This window comes from Chiloscyllium punctatum, chromosome 9 (assembly GCF_047496795.1).
Source record: "Chiloscyllium punctatum isolate Juve2018m chromosome 9, sChiPun1.3, whole genome shotgun sequence".
Taxonomy (NCBI): Eukaryota; Metazoa; Chordata; class Chondrichthyes; order Orectolobiformes; family Hemiscylliidae; genus Chiloscyllium; species Chiloscyllium punctatum.
Genome location: NC_092747.1, coordinates 40,350,539 through 40,366,427, shown reverse-complemented (window position 1 = coordinate 40,366,427; position 15,889 = coordinate 40,350,539). Strand labels below are relative to the sequence as shown.

Below are 15,889 nucleotides of genomic sequence, written 5' to 3'. Positions count from 1 at the left end.
GGGGATAAAAAAATCTATTGAATAATCAATAGTCACACCACAAACTTGAAAGACAGGAAATTGGATAAGAATCCCAATACCAGATCAAGTTAGTAGCAGAATTTCACAGATCTACACTGCATAAGGACTGAATCGTGTACGCTTCCAGAGATGGACTACTGTTGGTGAAATCCTGGCCAGATTCCATCATTAGGTAAAAACAAGGACTGCAGATGCTGGAAACCAGAGTCTAGATTAGAGTGGTGCTGGAAAAGCACAGCAGGTCAGGCAGCATCCAAGGAGCAGGATGCTGCCTGACCTGCTGTGCTTTTCCAGCACTACTCTAATTTAGACTCAGATTCCATCACTAATCAAGCAATAGCCCCAAGTTGAGTTGCGAGGCTTAACTGGCTTGCTTGAAGGGTCTTATTTTGGTTGCTATATGCAAAAAAGTCTAAGTTATTGTTTCAGTTCTTGGTTGTCTATAAAACTCATTATAAGTAGTTGAATTAAAAGGTAACTATATGGTGATTTATCCACAATAATATCTTAATTTGGAAGGCCTGGAAATCAGTCACGGTTACATGATCAAAAAAGGAATAAGCGATCTATTTAATTTCTTCCTGCTAGATTTCTAACACCTTTGCGCAAACAAAGTCTCCTGATTTCTCATCAAGTGATCTAACTCTGGGGTGATCCAAGATAGCGGCGTACTGTTAGGATTGCATTTGCAGGGATCCACGCTGCAATAGCAACCCGACAGAGCCAGAACCCATGTCAAACATTTTACTGTGAGTAAAAACTCAGTAAAGGAGCTAGAAACCTGAAAAAAAATCTACTTACCTTTGTCTTTGCAGCTGGAGAATGCTGAAGAAAGGAGAAAGTTTGCCCAGGGCCTGGGCCACAGCCCATTCCTCTGAAGCAGTGGGCTTGCTTACTGACCAGACCCTGGTTGAGGAGCTGGCCAAATCTTGCGAGGTCCTGGGGAGGCAGATCCTGGAAAAAATTGAAGAGAAGCTAGGTCCTGTATCTGCTATGCTGCAAGAGTTGGGAAAAAGAACCGATAAACTCGAGCGCCGGGCTGCAGGGGTAGAGGCAGAGACTGACTCCTCCAAGAACCGGATTGAAGCCTTGGAAACACTGGTCCATGGTCTGTTAGAACTGGTAGACGATTTCGAAAACAGGGGCAGAAGAAAGAACCTGCACGTTGTTGGCATACCGGAGAAGACAGAAAGACAGAGGCCGGTGGAGTTCTTCCACAAGTGGTTCCCCGAGTTTCTTGGTTTGGAGGTTGAGAAGGGAAGGATAAGAGCCCACCAGATCATGGCAAGAAAACCAGGTGCGGATCAGCAGCCACACCCTGTCCTGGTAAGGTCCTATCATTATAAAGACAAGCAGAGGGTCATGGAAGCCTCTAGAGCCCAGAAGAGGGACCAGAGGGCAGCTCCAGGGTCACATTTTATCAAGACTTGTCAGCAGTGGTCTAGAAAAGGAAGTTTTATGATGGCATCAAGAGGAGATTGAAAGAACTTGAGATCCAGTCTTTAAGATATCCAGCGGTGCTTTGGATCAATTGTAATGGATCCATACATTTGTTCGAGTCGCAAGATAAAGCAAAGAACTTTGTGGACACGTTGACCTAAGTCGGATGGCCGAATAAGTGTAGAAGACAGAGCTGTTCAGGTTTGCTCTTCTTTAAAAATGACTTGGTGGAGTCTCCATTCTGGTAATAAAGTTACATGAAATAATGTCCGGGATGGATAGTGTATTTATCTTTAATTTCTAAGTTATTATAAAGAGATGAGTGACATACTTATTTTTAGTTTACTTGTCTAGTCCTAACTCTCTACCGGGTAGTCGGTGTATGTGGTGCGACCTTAGCCGGTAGGAGCTGAGAGGGTGGTTGGGATGGTTAGTAGGATTTTAGGATGTGTAGATACCCCATATGAAGGGGGCGGGGGGCTAATTCCGCCAATCAATGACTTTGGCTATTTTTTGCCTTTGTTTCTGCTGAACATCGTTTTTGTAAGTTTTGTCAATTTGTTAGCTGTAGTTATTTTACTCTGTGTAGTTTTTGGGTTTTGTGAATTCTTTTGCATTAAAGCTTAGCGATCTGTAGTTCAGGCTCTTCCTCTCTGGAGTCGAGATGGTGTTATGGAAGGTTATGGCCAAGGATGTGTTTAAGTGGTGCACCTGGAATATTTAGGGGAGTCATTCACCTGTCAAGAGGAAGAAGGTACTTTCCAGCCTTAAAAAGGAAAGGGTTGAATGTTGCCTTATTACAAGAAACACACTTGGATGATGCAGAACATTTGAAGCTGCAACAGAATGGGTATGACTGGGTTTATTTTTCATCTTTCAATACAAGGAGTAGAGAGGTGGCCATTTTAGTTCGAAAGAATCTCCCATTTAAGTTATTAAAGCACATTAAAGACACACACAGGAGCTTTGTAATCCTTAAAGCTTTGAATCATGGGGAAGAATACGGGATCTTAAATATTGGCCCATCTCCTTAAATTCTTGACAGATGTACTTTTTAGATTGGTTAACCTTGCATCTCAACATATCATCGTAGCAGAGGATTTCAATTGTCTCACAAACCCTACAGTTGACAGGTTGCCCAAAAGCCATCAATATCTTCTTTGCAATCTAAACAATTATGGGATTTATGCGCTGAATTGGGATTGGTAGATGTTTGGAGGCACCTTCACCCAACTGGCAGGGACTCCGTGTTGTTTTCAAACCCACATAAATGCCATACCAGAATTGATCTTTTTCTCAACCTTGCAGTACATACAGTCTGAATGGCTTCATGTACAATTAGCAATATCACTAATTCCGATCAAATCCCAGTGTATTTAATGGTTAAGAGTAAGGATATAGTGGTAGGCTCGAAGCACTGGTGACTGGACCCCTTCATCCTCAAGGATAGCAAGTTTACTGAATCCTTTTCTACTGAGTTCAGGGCTTTTTTAGATATTAATTCAGGCTTAGCTAGTAACCCATCCATTCTCTGGGAAACAACTAAAGCCTATTCAAGGGGGTTGGTTACTTCCTATTCAGCCAATAAGAAGCGACAGACGGGTGAGCAGCAACACTTGCTCGAAATGCGCCTGAAAGTAGCTGAATAGACATACTTTGACAGGCCCTCACTAGTTAAACTGCAGAGGATCACGGCACTTCGAGTCTATGCTGAACTCTATGCTTACATTTGCTAAGAGAGAGCTTACATTTGCAAGTCAAAGCCAGGCAAGTACTTAGCATACCTTGCTTGGAAAAGGAGTGCCCTCCAAGCCATTAACTCGATCAGAGAGAACACTGGAAATTTAACCTACGATTCTAAAAGGATTAATGCAGCAGTCCAGAAATTTTACTCTGAATTATACCAATCTGAAAGCTGTAAGAGTGGGTGGGTTAGGATGGAGCTTTTTTTAAGGATTTGGACCTTCCAGAAGTGACCCCTAAACAAGAGTCTCTCTTCATTGCCTTGATTGTTAGAGGTGCAGGAGGCTGAGAGGCATCTCCATAATGGGAAGGTACCGGGTCCTGACAGGCTCCTCAGTGAGTTCTATAAGGAATTTAAATATATTGTCAGGGCTGATGCTTAGTATGTTTAATGACTCACATGGTTGTGGCCTCCTCCCACCATCTCTAAGAGAGGCAAACATCTCTCATTCTTAAAAAAGGGAAGGCTCCCTATACACCCATTTCACTCGAATGTCCACTTCAAAATCCTATCCAAGACTCTGACACTAAGGCTAAAACCGTACTGCTCTCCATCATTAAGGAGGACCAGACAGGGTTCATAAAAGGTCGTGGATCGGCAGATAATGTCAGGAGATTACATAACATGATCCAAGTATGTCAACAGTGATTGGTACAGGGATTGGTGAGCTCCTTAGATGTGGAAAAGGCATTTGACTGGGTTGAGTGGCCATATCTTTTTCATACTTTGAAGCAGTTTGGCTTGGGAGAGACCTTCATCAGGTGCTGGAGGTTTTGTATCGTGATCCTTGTGCCGCGGTCTGCACCAATGGCATACAGTCAAGCAATTTTAATATTTGTAGGGGCAGTCGACAAGGCTGTCCCTTGTCACCATTGCTTTTCACATTGGTGATCAAATTACTAGTGGAGGCAATATGCAGGGATCCCAATATAACCGCTTCAGAAGTGGAGACAAAGTCACATAAGATCGCACTGTATGCAGATGTCGTTCTTGTCTTCTTATCAAACCCAAAAGTCTCAGTGCCACACCTGATACAATGCACCAATTTATTTGGCGGCTTCTCAGGTTATAAGATCAATTTTGTGAAGTCAGAGGCCATGTCCAAGGGTGGTCTCCCAAGAGTGCCTGATCCTAAGGGCGAATCTCGGTTCCTTTTTAGATGGTCGCAGGAGGGCTTTCTCTACTTAGGTATATTTATTACTCCCAATTTTGATCGGTTATTTAAAGCCAATTTTGCCCATTTATTTGACAGAATCAAACAGAACCTTCATAGATGGGAGGCGCTTCCGACCTCTTGGTTAGGTCAGATAGCCCTCATTAAAATGAACATTCTGCCCACCTGTTGTATCCTATGTGATGCTTCCTCTGCTTTTTAATAAACAATTATTTAGAAGACTGAATGGCTGGGTTAGTTCTTTTATCTGGTATCGCAATTCCACATGATCACCTCAGGGTGTCTGCCATTTATGTGACTGACAGATGTGGTTAGAGATTATTTGATGTGGGACTATGAAATTCATTGTTTGTTGTTGGAGAACTTTAAGTATTTTTATTCATTTATTTGTGGTTTATTTATGTATTGTATTGTATTTTCACAGTATTTGTCACAAATACATGTCACAAAAGTGTTGCATAATGTTGCTTCTCTCTGGCGTCATCCTAAAACACAGAAATAAACAGGACAGAAAGATAGAAAAACAAAGAAATAAAGTTAAAAATTCAAGTTGAAAGAATTAAAATATAGAATTCTTTTTAAATGAGTGACCTTTTTTTTAATATGATCAAATCTGCCGCAAACATTTGGAACTTCATTTTACCAAACCCCATTTTATCTTATCTCTGCATGTGTGCTGAGGACTGTCCATGATGGATACTGGGTCATTTGGCATAGTTAGTGTAAAGAAAAGTCTAGTGGATAGGGTACATCAGCTGATATGAGCTGGGGAGGGGATGTGAACATGGGAGGAATGTTATTTGTCCTTTTAAAAATTAAACTTCAGCATAGTCCTGTAATCTAGGGAAAGTCTTCCATGCAGTCCACCTGCATACCTCGCAGCCTTTACTCTTGTTCTGGAGTCACTTGGCATGTCTCCCAAGGAACTGCACAAATTCAGAACAAAAATCTGATCTCTCAAGCCATCAGCTCATGGATCATGGATCAGGAGATGTCTTGACTTTGAATTCTCGACCCAGGAGTGAAAACCCAGGCCCAGTTTTGAAAGGAGTTGAAATAAAGCAGGAAGATTCAGTTATCTTGCACTGGCAGGAGGGTCTCCAGTAATACATTCACCATGAAGGACAGCTTGGGGTTAGAGGTTACCAGGTTGTGAAAGAAAAAGATTGGAAGTAAACTCGTTGGAGCAATGAATTATTTTTTGACTTATTCTAAGAGAACTGAATACTACATAAAGAACATATGAAGAAGATTCATGATATGTTACTAGTGGCTGAGAGCTGGGTTCTAAACTGGGTGAATAAAACATAGCTTTAAAATTGATGTTTTTAGTTTCATTTTTGAGTTCTGTAAATGTAAGCGGGAGGTCTGGGCAGCTGTTTCTTGATATGCATTTCATGAGTTGATTAAACCCTTCAGGGGAACAGTTCAGTGCAATAGGAAAAGATGGCATGAGTGAAAAATATAGCTGCTGTTGTCTATTGATAGGAATTCAGTCCATTTAATGGTTGCTAACCGCAGGGGACAGGGCATCGACTTTTGGTGGACAACAAGAAATGTAGAACTGAAAATGTGTTGCTGGAAAAGCGCAGCAGGTCAGGGAGCATCCAAGGAACAGGAGAATCAACGTTTCGGGCATCAGCCCTTCTTCAGGAATCAGGCCTGAAGAAGGGCTCATGCCCGAAACATCGATTCTCCTGCTCCTTGGATGCTGCCTGAAGTGCTACGCTTTTCCAGCAACACATTTTCAGCTCTGATCTCCAGCATCTGCAGTCCTCACTTTCTCCAACAAGAAATGTAGACTCCAGTTCCATGTACTGTACCACAAAAGATCCCATGATCAGAATAGATGAATGAATGAGAAAAACAGTCTGGGCTCACAAGTATGCAGATAGTGAATCAGTGGATAACGAAAGGTGAATATATAAAAGAAGAACAATAACATCCAGAAACAATTAAGGAGTGTGCCTGCTCATTCAGAGAGAAAGGTTCAAAACAGCAGAACAGTTAGGGGTGGGGAAAAAGTCCTTAACTGCTTAGAAGGAAACTCCAGAGGAGAAAACGGTGGAAGACATGAGCTTAAGGATCCCATGTTAAGGAACCCTTAGCTGTTCGATTAAGTGTCTTAGAACTAGAGATCAATTAAAGAATATAGCATTGAGTGAATACAGAAATTTGCTGAAAAGAAATAATTACATCCATAGATTCCAAGTGAACAGGGAACTTTGAAATAGAGACATGGCGACCCTTCACTGAGATTTGAGTGTCTGTAAGTTAGTTGTTGAGGGTATAAGAGTTTAAATCTATATTGCTGATATTTCTAATAAGACCATTTCAAATAATTCTAGCATAGTCAAGTTCGTGATTTTTTTTTGCCCGTGTAATAAGCTTTTATGTTTCCTTTTTAAAATGCAATCTCTTGTGATTATTTTCAATAACTCACCACTATTGTAAACAAAATAGAAACTATGGTCAATTAAACCAGGTCGCATTCTGGGATCCAGATTGTTCAGTATTACCATTGGGGATCAGTGCTAGGACCCTTGCTGTTTGTTATGTACATTAGGCAACTTGGATGTGAATGCAGAAGATATAGTTAGTAAGTTTGCAGCTACAGGAACATTGGTAGCATTGTTGATAGTGAGAAGGATGGTCTCAGGCTAGAGTCTAAGGTGATGAATTTTGGGAGATCTAATAAAGGAAGGATATACACAATGAATGGTAAGTCATTGGGAATACTGAGGAACATCATGACTTTGGTGTACAAGTCCATAGATCCCTGAAGGTGTTAGCACAGGTAGATAAAATGGCGAAGGAGGTATATGGGATGCTTGCCTTCACTAGCCAGAGCATAGAATATAAGAGCAAATAAGTCTCCTTACAACTTTATAAGACATTGATTATCCACAGATGGAATCTTCTGTACAGTTCTGGTCACCACACTATCAGAAAGATGATTGAGGGATACAAAATTATGAATGGCACAGACAGCTTAGATCTTGAGAATCTCTTTCCCATGGCAGACATGTCTAAGACCAGAAGGCATAAGTTTAAGGTGAGGAGTAAACAGCTTAGACGGATTTGAGGAAAATCTTATTCACCCAAAGGATGGTAGAAATGTGGAATGCACTGCCTGAGTGGTGGAGGCAACATATTTAAGATCATCTGGATGAGCAGCTAAAATTCCAAGGCATTGTAGGCCATGGACCAAGCACAGGTAAGTGAGATTAGTATAGTTTGTGATAGTTGGTTGGCATTCACATAGCGGGCTAAAGGGCCTATTTCTATACTGTATGACAACACTGTGATTCTGCGACCATTAACGTGGTTCATAACATAATATATATAGCGTATCTGTGAATTGGCTTTCTTATTGCTGTAGTAAGTAAATAGGGAAAAGTGTCTGAGGTTAAAAGTATAAGTTACTCATAAAGATTGTGTTAGGCAATGAAATATTTCGCTTTATGTTTTGTAAACAATTTAAAGACGTAATCTTATTGCATCATTTTTTTTCAGCTATTAACTGGAAGTTCAAATTTGTCTGTAAACGTTATTAATCTCTGCAAGGGTCATATAAAAAGTTAATGCCCCTGCTCAACATTTCTGCCAAGATTTCCACTGACCTTTGACTAAAATTATGCTAGTAATTAAGACAATTCCACTGCTGATATTAAATGTTTGGTAGAATATACATGCGCTGCTAAAACTTCATAGTGGTGTCTGGACAGCCAGTGCAAATTTGAAGAGTTTTCCAGCTCAAAAATATTAAGTACCATTACTTGGCTAATTGGGTACAAGAAGTAAAATCACAGCTCGGATTCAAAATACATGCATTGATAAAATTAAAATTGAAGACAAAATTTACTGCATTATTTAGACATAACTGCAAATTGCCACTTAAATGTGGTCAATTCTCTACTGAATATAAATTTTACATATTCAGAAATTGGAGTACAGAAAGCCCATCAGCTCTTTAATCTCAACAAAATGAAAAGAATATAAAATGAATGGTAAAACTTTGGTTCTAAATTAACTAAAATGGCTTTAATTAGCAATTAAAATCTGCAACTGCTTGGCAATACTCACTGTTTTCCTCTGTGTTTCCTTCAAAGACAGAATTCTCTCTGCTTTGCTCATCTGCACAAGTGGATGCTGCTGAAGCAACACTGAAATGGCAACACTGGGATACAGTCTTAAATTGGTCTGCATCTGATGATTCATTCTTTGGTTGCCCTGCCACAGTGGAACTGCTGTCCTTTCTAATCTCAGTTTGTAACCTGCAAGATTTGCGTACCTGTAAAGCAGCTCTATGGTTTAATGCTCCATAACACCTAAAAAGAGTAGACCAAAAAAATTTCAGTCAGTTTTTGAAAGGTGGGAAATGCTGAAAAGCACAGAGTCCCTAAAATTTAAAAGATAAACATGAACTATAAGGGACAGAGCAATAATAAATTGGTTTAAAATTATATTGCGCAATCCATTTCATTTCGATGGCCAAAGTGAAAATACAATAGAGTCAACTAGAATTGTTAGTTTGTAAGTTCTAAGTACCTGCAGGTCTGCCTCTAGCTCAATGATTTGGAGCCAAAGCTACTCCAGCCGCAATATTTAATTCAGATATGCTGGCCCTGGGTTACACTGGCATCCAGAAGCCCCCACATCCTGCAACCACAAAGTAGCACTTCTCCTGCCATCCTTAATGTTTTAATGAACTGCTTAATCATTATATTTAATTATTTGCTGCTTCTTTTTGTATGTTTTATTGATCTTACTTCCTATTCTATAATATTAGAGCCCCCCCCCTGCCAAGGGTAGGTCCTCAACCCCCTTCTGTACTCCCTGTACACCCACAAATGTGTTGCCAAATTCCAAATGAACACTATCTACAAGCTTGCTGACAACACCACCATAGTATGGCGGTTATTTAACAATGACAAGTCAAAATACAGATGGGAAATAGAGGGTTTGGTGACATGGTACGATGAGAACAACCTCTCTCTCAATGTCAGCAAAACTGATCATTGACTTCAGAAATAGAGGAGGAGAACACGCCCCCCCTCTACATCAATGGAACTGAGGTTGAGAGGGTGGACAGTGTCAAGTTCCTCTGAATGACAATAACTGACAACCTGTCCTGGACTTCCCATGTAGATGCGACAGTCAAGATGTCACAACAATGCCTCTTCTTTCTCAGGCAGCTCATTAAATTTGCCATGTCCATAAGGACCCTCACAAACTTCCAGAGATGAGCAATTGAATGCATACTGTCCAGGTAGATAACGGCCTGGTATAGCAACTGTTCTGCCCAGGACCGTAAGGTGGTGTGCACATCCTGGATCATCATGGAAACCAACTTTCCATTCATGGACTCCATTTACATGGCTCACTGCTGCAGGAGGCTGCCAAATTCATCAAAGGCACATCACATCTAGGCAATGGTACAGCCTCTTCCATCAGGCAGAAGATAAAGAGGTCTGAACACACACACCAGCAGATTCAAGAACAGCTTCTTCCTGGCTGATATGATGATAAATGGCCTCAAATAATGCTGATCTTGCTAGTGTTGATCTCGCCTAGCGCACACCCGTGCAATGTAAGCTGTATACTTCTGTCTAAGTCTTTTTGCTCTGTACATCCTTGCTTACAATGATCTGCCTGTACTGTTCGTAATCAAAGCTTTGCTCTGTACTTTGATACATGACAATAAATCAATAAATCAAATCTATTTTAAGCTTTAGGAATAGAATAGACCATAACCACTTCCTAGATACTCACCAAACAGCTAGCTTTTTTTCCCTGCAGTAGAGTAAGAACCTCCTACAGACTGAAAAAAAAAGAAAATACAAAGGAGTACTTCATTCCCCTTCTCCCTTAACTTGCACTGAGGTGCTATCTATATATTCTGCGTCAGCTCAGTCACAGGTACAGGAAAACTAGTCAAAGTTGGTTTCCTTGGTTAACTGATATTAGCTGCTCGCAAGTAGAGAATTTGAAAACCCTGCTCAAGTCTGGATGGAATTTAGAATTTAAACAGTAAATTACTGCTAAATAGTTAAATATGAGAGACAATCAAAATTAGAATCTTAGAAATAGATTAAGATTCCCCCTACTCATCCAATTCTTAAAACTCTGATCAGTTGCATTCAGTAATCTCTTATGATCACAGAATCTTAGAATAGTACAACACAGGAGGTTATTATTTGGCCCTTCAGGCAGAATCTTTGTTTTTGGAGATTATTTCACTCAGAACAGGTTAGGGGTCACTGGCGAGCATTTCATGGTCACAGTTAATTGAAGAAGAAAAAGACTGAAACAAGCTCCATGCAGAAATTAACTCCTCTGCTGAAAGGCAACTATACTGAATTGGGGAGGTGGGGACTCAGAAGTCAAGAGCGTTTGTGTGTGCAGTTAGAACTCAGAGAAGTTCGAGCAATTAGTATGCAGCTTAGTGTTGGAGTCAGGGCTCTGGAAAAGTCCTGGTATCCATGGGGAATCAGAAGAAGCCATGTGTCACCAGTAGTTCAGTGCAGCATAAAGTGAGGGTTGAAAGCTCAGAAGTAGTAAATCCTTTGTAAAGCTTAGCCAGGTTAGAGATCAGATAACAAACCCATGGATATTACTGGCTCCTTGAAGCTGAGTTGCAGTTTCAACGCACAGTGGACAGGAAGGATTAAAGAACATCGAAATCTCCTTGGATGCACATGTGTCAATGTTATATAAAATCAAGCACTGTCCACAAATATACACATTGTACTATATTAATGCTGTCTCTTTGCACGCGTTATGTTTTTTGATTCATCCTGTTTCTCTTCCACCCAACCTTGAAGGACACTGATCATCAGAGGTGTGCTTACAGGTACAATCATGTGCCTGGAGCACTCAGGATGCTAGTCTCTGCTGCCCTGTGAGAGGAACATAATCTCTGGGAAGCATGACCTTAAGTGAGATGCATGCATTTGATGTGTGCCTCAGCACACTGTCTCTGCAGTAGATAATGCATCTAGCCCTCTTGTGTTTGAGTAAAGTATGCACATCTCCCATATACTCCTGCATAATTCCATATTGATCTTACCATCCCTGAAACAGCCTGGGAAACCTTTGTTGTACTTTCCTTTGGTCTGCTGAAGTTGCTTGGACCAGGAGATAATCGGAGCATTGAATTTTCTTTTATTCATTTATGAGAGGATGGCTCAGTGGTTAGCACTGCTACCTCACCAGGAACCCAGATTGGATTCCAGCCTTGGGTGACTGCCTGTGTGGAGTTTGTATGTTCTCCCTGTGTCTGTGTGGGCTTCTGCCAGGTGCTCCAGTTTCCTCCCACAGTCCAAAGATGTGCAGGTTAGGTGGATTGCCCATACTAATTTGTCTGCAATACTTAGGGATGTGCAGGCTAAGTGGATTAGCCATGATAAATGTGGAGGTGTGGGATAGACTGGGTCTGGATGGGATGCTCGGTCTATTTAGAAGCCTCCATCTGCACTGCAGGGATAAGTTCAAACAAGTTTAAGATGGAAGCTCATTGGCTGTGCAAGCACTTAATTGCCCATTCCTAGCTTCCCGTAAGAAGGTGGTGATGAGCTACTTCCTTGAACAGCTCAGACCATTTGTTCTAGGTACACCCATAATGCTGAATGCCAAATGAGACAGCATAAATTCTAAATGTTAAAAGTCAAGCACTCTTTTCAAGGCAAAGTGTCACTGCCACAGCCATCTCCTAGTTCTGACTGTTCACATCTGTTAGTGCACGGTTATTTGTTCTTAAATTCAGGCATCATTAAGTACTTTAGTGCTTGACTGCCACATTTCACTTGTCCCCTGGATTCTTCAGCAGCTGCATTATCAGATTCGCTTCCCTTTGCATCTACGTCAGACTTCCCTTCTTCCTTGTCTAACGATGGTCCATTTACCCCTCCGCTGAATTGTGACCCTGGTGCTGAACCAGACAAGTTGTTTGTTGTGTGTTATAGAATCTTGGAGATTACTGGAATACTCTTCCTGACTGGACCAAGCAACTTCAGTAGACCAAAGGTTTACCAAGCTGTTTCCAGGATGGCAGGACTGACACATGAAGAGAAACTGGAATGGTTAGGACTATACTCAGTGGACTTTAGAAGAATCTTGAGAAACCTATAACATTCTAACAAGGCTGGACACAGCAAATGTAGAAAGGGTGTTCACGATGATCAGGGGAGTCTACAATCAGGGGTCACAGTCCAAGGAGGTGGGTAGTCCACCTAGGGCTGAGATGAGGAGAAATTTCTTCACCCATAAAATGGTGAGCATATGAAATTCTCTACCACACGAAGCAGTTAGGGTCAAAATACTTAATGCTTTCAAGGAGTTAGATATAGTTCTTCCACATAAATCAATCACTAACATTTACGACCAGTCCATAGTTCTCTGAACCAGTCAAATATTAGCAAATTTGGCAGGCTGACAATGTAATTTTATATTTGTTAATTTACGACATAGAAAAGTAACTTCTGTAAAGAAGCTTTGCACATTTGAAATGATAAAATTGATTCTCTTGATCCAGTAGAATTGGACAATTTTACAAACTAAATTAAATATGCTGCATTGAGAATGTCTACAAGGACATAATTATTTCAAATCACAACAAATTTCAGGTGGCATGCATATAAAATGTTCTGAGAGGCCTAAGCACAGGATCTGTTAGCTCCTGGCCAGCAGCTGATCAGCCACATCTCTGAAATGAGTGAACAGAAATTGGGAAAGCCAGAGCCTAGCAATCAGCACCAAAAGGTGACTGTTGTGCAGGATTTTAGGAGGGGCTTGCGAGAAAGAAGGAAAGACAGTTTGAGGTGGGGAAGAATCATAACTTTCCAGCTGTAAGACCTACCACAGCGTTCCAAAAACCTTAATAACCCAATAGTGTACATGAAATGATTTTAATAACATGACTTTTCAGTACAGTGTAGAAAAACTATAAATATCAGCATACATGAAGCAACTTAAAATGCATATAATCAAATCTTAAGCATTATATAAAACTTGCAACATACATTTCAAGAATTTTGTGAAATACTTGCAAATGCTGCTTGAGTCCTTCCAAATTTTGTCCACATACTCAACTCTACTTTGTGTGTATGAGGCAAGTTAGGATGTCTGGCTTGGGTGCCAACCACTTCCTCAATATGGGCATACAATTTGAAGTGGTCCTGTATCCCAATCTACTAATTGAATTCATTTACTTGGTCATTTTCCTCCCTCCCTTTCCTCCTCTTGCACAGCATTAACATTTTCCAACTAAGTCAGCAGCTGGGAAACAAGAATCCTTGTGAACACTGACAATGGATAAAGAATTCATGTTTGTTGGCAATTGGAACAGAGAACTCCTTCGTTCAATGAAATTTGCTGCTTCAGTGTCAATCATTGGTTCTTTTGTGGGATCTCCAATTGTGTTGAGTGCAGCTGCTTGAGTTTACAGCGAGAAAAGCAGCTGCCAATGATTTTATGTTTAGATGCAAGCAAGTGCCACAGTTGTCAACTATCATGGAAACTTTGTTGTCTTGCAATGCCAGGGTGCCAGGGTTCAAAAAGAGCATAATACTCTTGCATACTTTTCTATTGTTATGTTATGCTACAGGGAGGATAATGCCACCTGAAAAAAGAGCAGGCCTTTTCTAAAATAAAGAGCTCTCAATCACCAGTAGCTTTCCTTTCATACCAGCCTGCCAAAAAAGAGCAAAGGGCAATAATAAAGTATTTAAACTCGTAAGGTGGGGTAAGAAAACACAGCAAAAACTCTTTGTTACTAATTGGATCCACTCAATTGTAATTCATATGCATATTTAACTATGAAGCTCTGGAGATTCTTTGGACTCAAACCTATTTCTCTCTCCACAGATGCTTCCTGACCAACAGAACTTTTCCAGCACTTAGTGTTTTTATTTCAGACCTGCAGCACTTGCTGAACTTTGCTTTCATTTGAGCAGTTAGAGGTGTTAAGTATGCAGTGGGATTGTATCTTAATGGGATGAGATCTATCAAGTAAGCTAACTGTATTGAGTAAGGCAATTTAAAATTTTCCACTGTCCATTTGCACGCACTCTTTGGTCCTTCCATTTTTGCTTGATTATTTGTACTCTCTTCTTACCTCCTTTTTCTCTCTACTTTCCTCTATTATTCATTGTTTTGGTTCCTTTCATTTCTTCTCGAGTACTCTGCCTTCTTAAGTCTTTACCTTATTGTTCACTGTGGCTCCCTCTAAAATAAGCCTACAGCTTCTCTCTGCGCCTTGCATGGCATTCTCCAACAGGCCCATTGAGGCACCTGTAATTGCCCTTTCCTTCCAGCAGCAATCCAATTGCCACACCCTACTTTCTCACTGAGCTACCCAGCACACTAACTTGGGGGCTGATCTATCCACCTCCTCCTTCCTAGTGCTGACTCCAAGCAGTCAGCCTGCAGATCAACTATCACTATCCAGAACTTTGCGTCTTGCACCAGAACATCCAGTTATTGATGAGAAACCATAGTCTATTATAGATGATTGCTGCAACAACTTCACTAGGATGCACTAAGTTCAGGACCTCAAGTTGTCAGTACAATTGCCAGAATGTGGTCATTGCAGTATCCAATGCCTTTTGCTGTTACTGGACATCCTGTAGAGTGAATTGAATTGATTGAAGCCTGGAGTCTGTGATATTGGTGTCCTCTGGAGGGCATTGAGATGGATAATTTCTTTAGCACTCCTGCTGAAGCTCATTGCAAATGCTTCAGCCTTATCTTTTGTATTGATGCGCTAGACTTTCGCATCATTGAAGTTGGGGATATTTGTGAAGCCTTCACCTCCTGTTAACCATTTAATTGTCCATCACCATTCATGATGGAGATGGCAGGGCTGCAGAATTTACCTCTGATCTGTTGATTGTGGGATTGTTTAGCTCTGGCTATCACATGTTGCTCATACTGTTGTAGAGTTGGAGCTTCATAAGGTTCACACCTCATTTTTAAGTATACCCAGTCCTGCACTTGGCATGTGTTCCTATACTCTTTATTAATGCATCATTAAGCCCTGGCTTGATGGGAAATGTCAAGCATGGCTATCAAATCATAGTTTCATAGCACAGAAAGTTCTTTGAGAAGGTGACCAAACAGGTAGATGAGAGTAAACCAGTTGATGTGGTGTATATGGATTTCAGCAAGGCGTTCAATAAGGTTTCCCACAATAGGCTATTATACAAAGTGTGGAGGAATGGGACTGTGGGAGATATAGCAGTTTGAATCAGTAATTGACTTGCTGAAAGACAGAGCGTGGTGGTTGATGGGAAGTGTTCATCCTGGAGTCCAGTTACTAGTGGTGTACCGCAAGGGTAGGTATTGGGTCCACTGCTGTTCATCATTTTTATAAACGACCTGGATGAGGGTGTAGAAGGGTGGGTTAGTAAATTTGCAGACGACACTAAGGTCGGTGGAGTTGTGGATAGTGACGAAGGATGTTGTAGGTTACAGAGAGACATAGATAAGCTGCAGAGCTGGGCTGAGAG

At 40.9% G+C, this 15,889-nt stretch overlaps 1 protein-coding gene across 3 annotated transcripts in view; it reads right to left on the bottom strand.

Moving 5' to 3' along the window:
- Positions 1-15,889, bottom strand: part of lnx2a (ligand of numb-protein X 2a) — a 122,820-nt gene that overhangs the window by 45,822 nt on the left and 61,109 nt on the right. For all 3 annotated transcript variants that reach the window (XM_072577301.1, XM_072577300.1, XM_072577299.1), the window contains exon 3: positions 8,466-8,710. In XM_072577301.1, the coding sequence (XP_072433402.1) occupies positions 8,466-8,710 (245 nt within the window). The remainder of the gene's footprint in view (positions 1-8,465; positions 8,711-15,889) is intronic.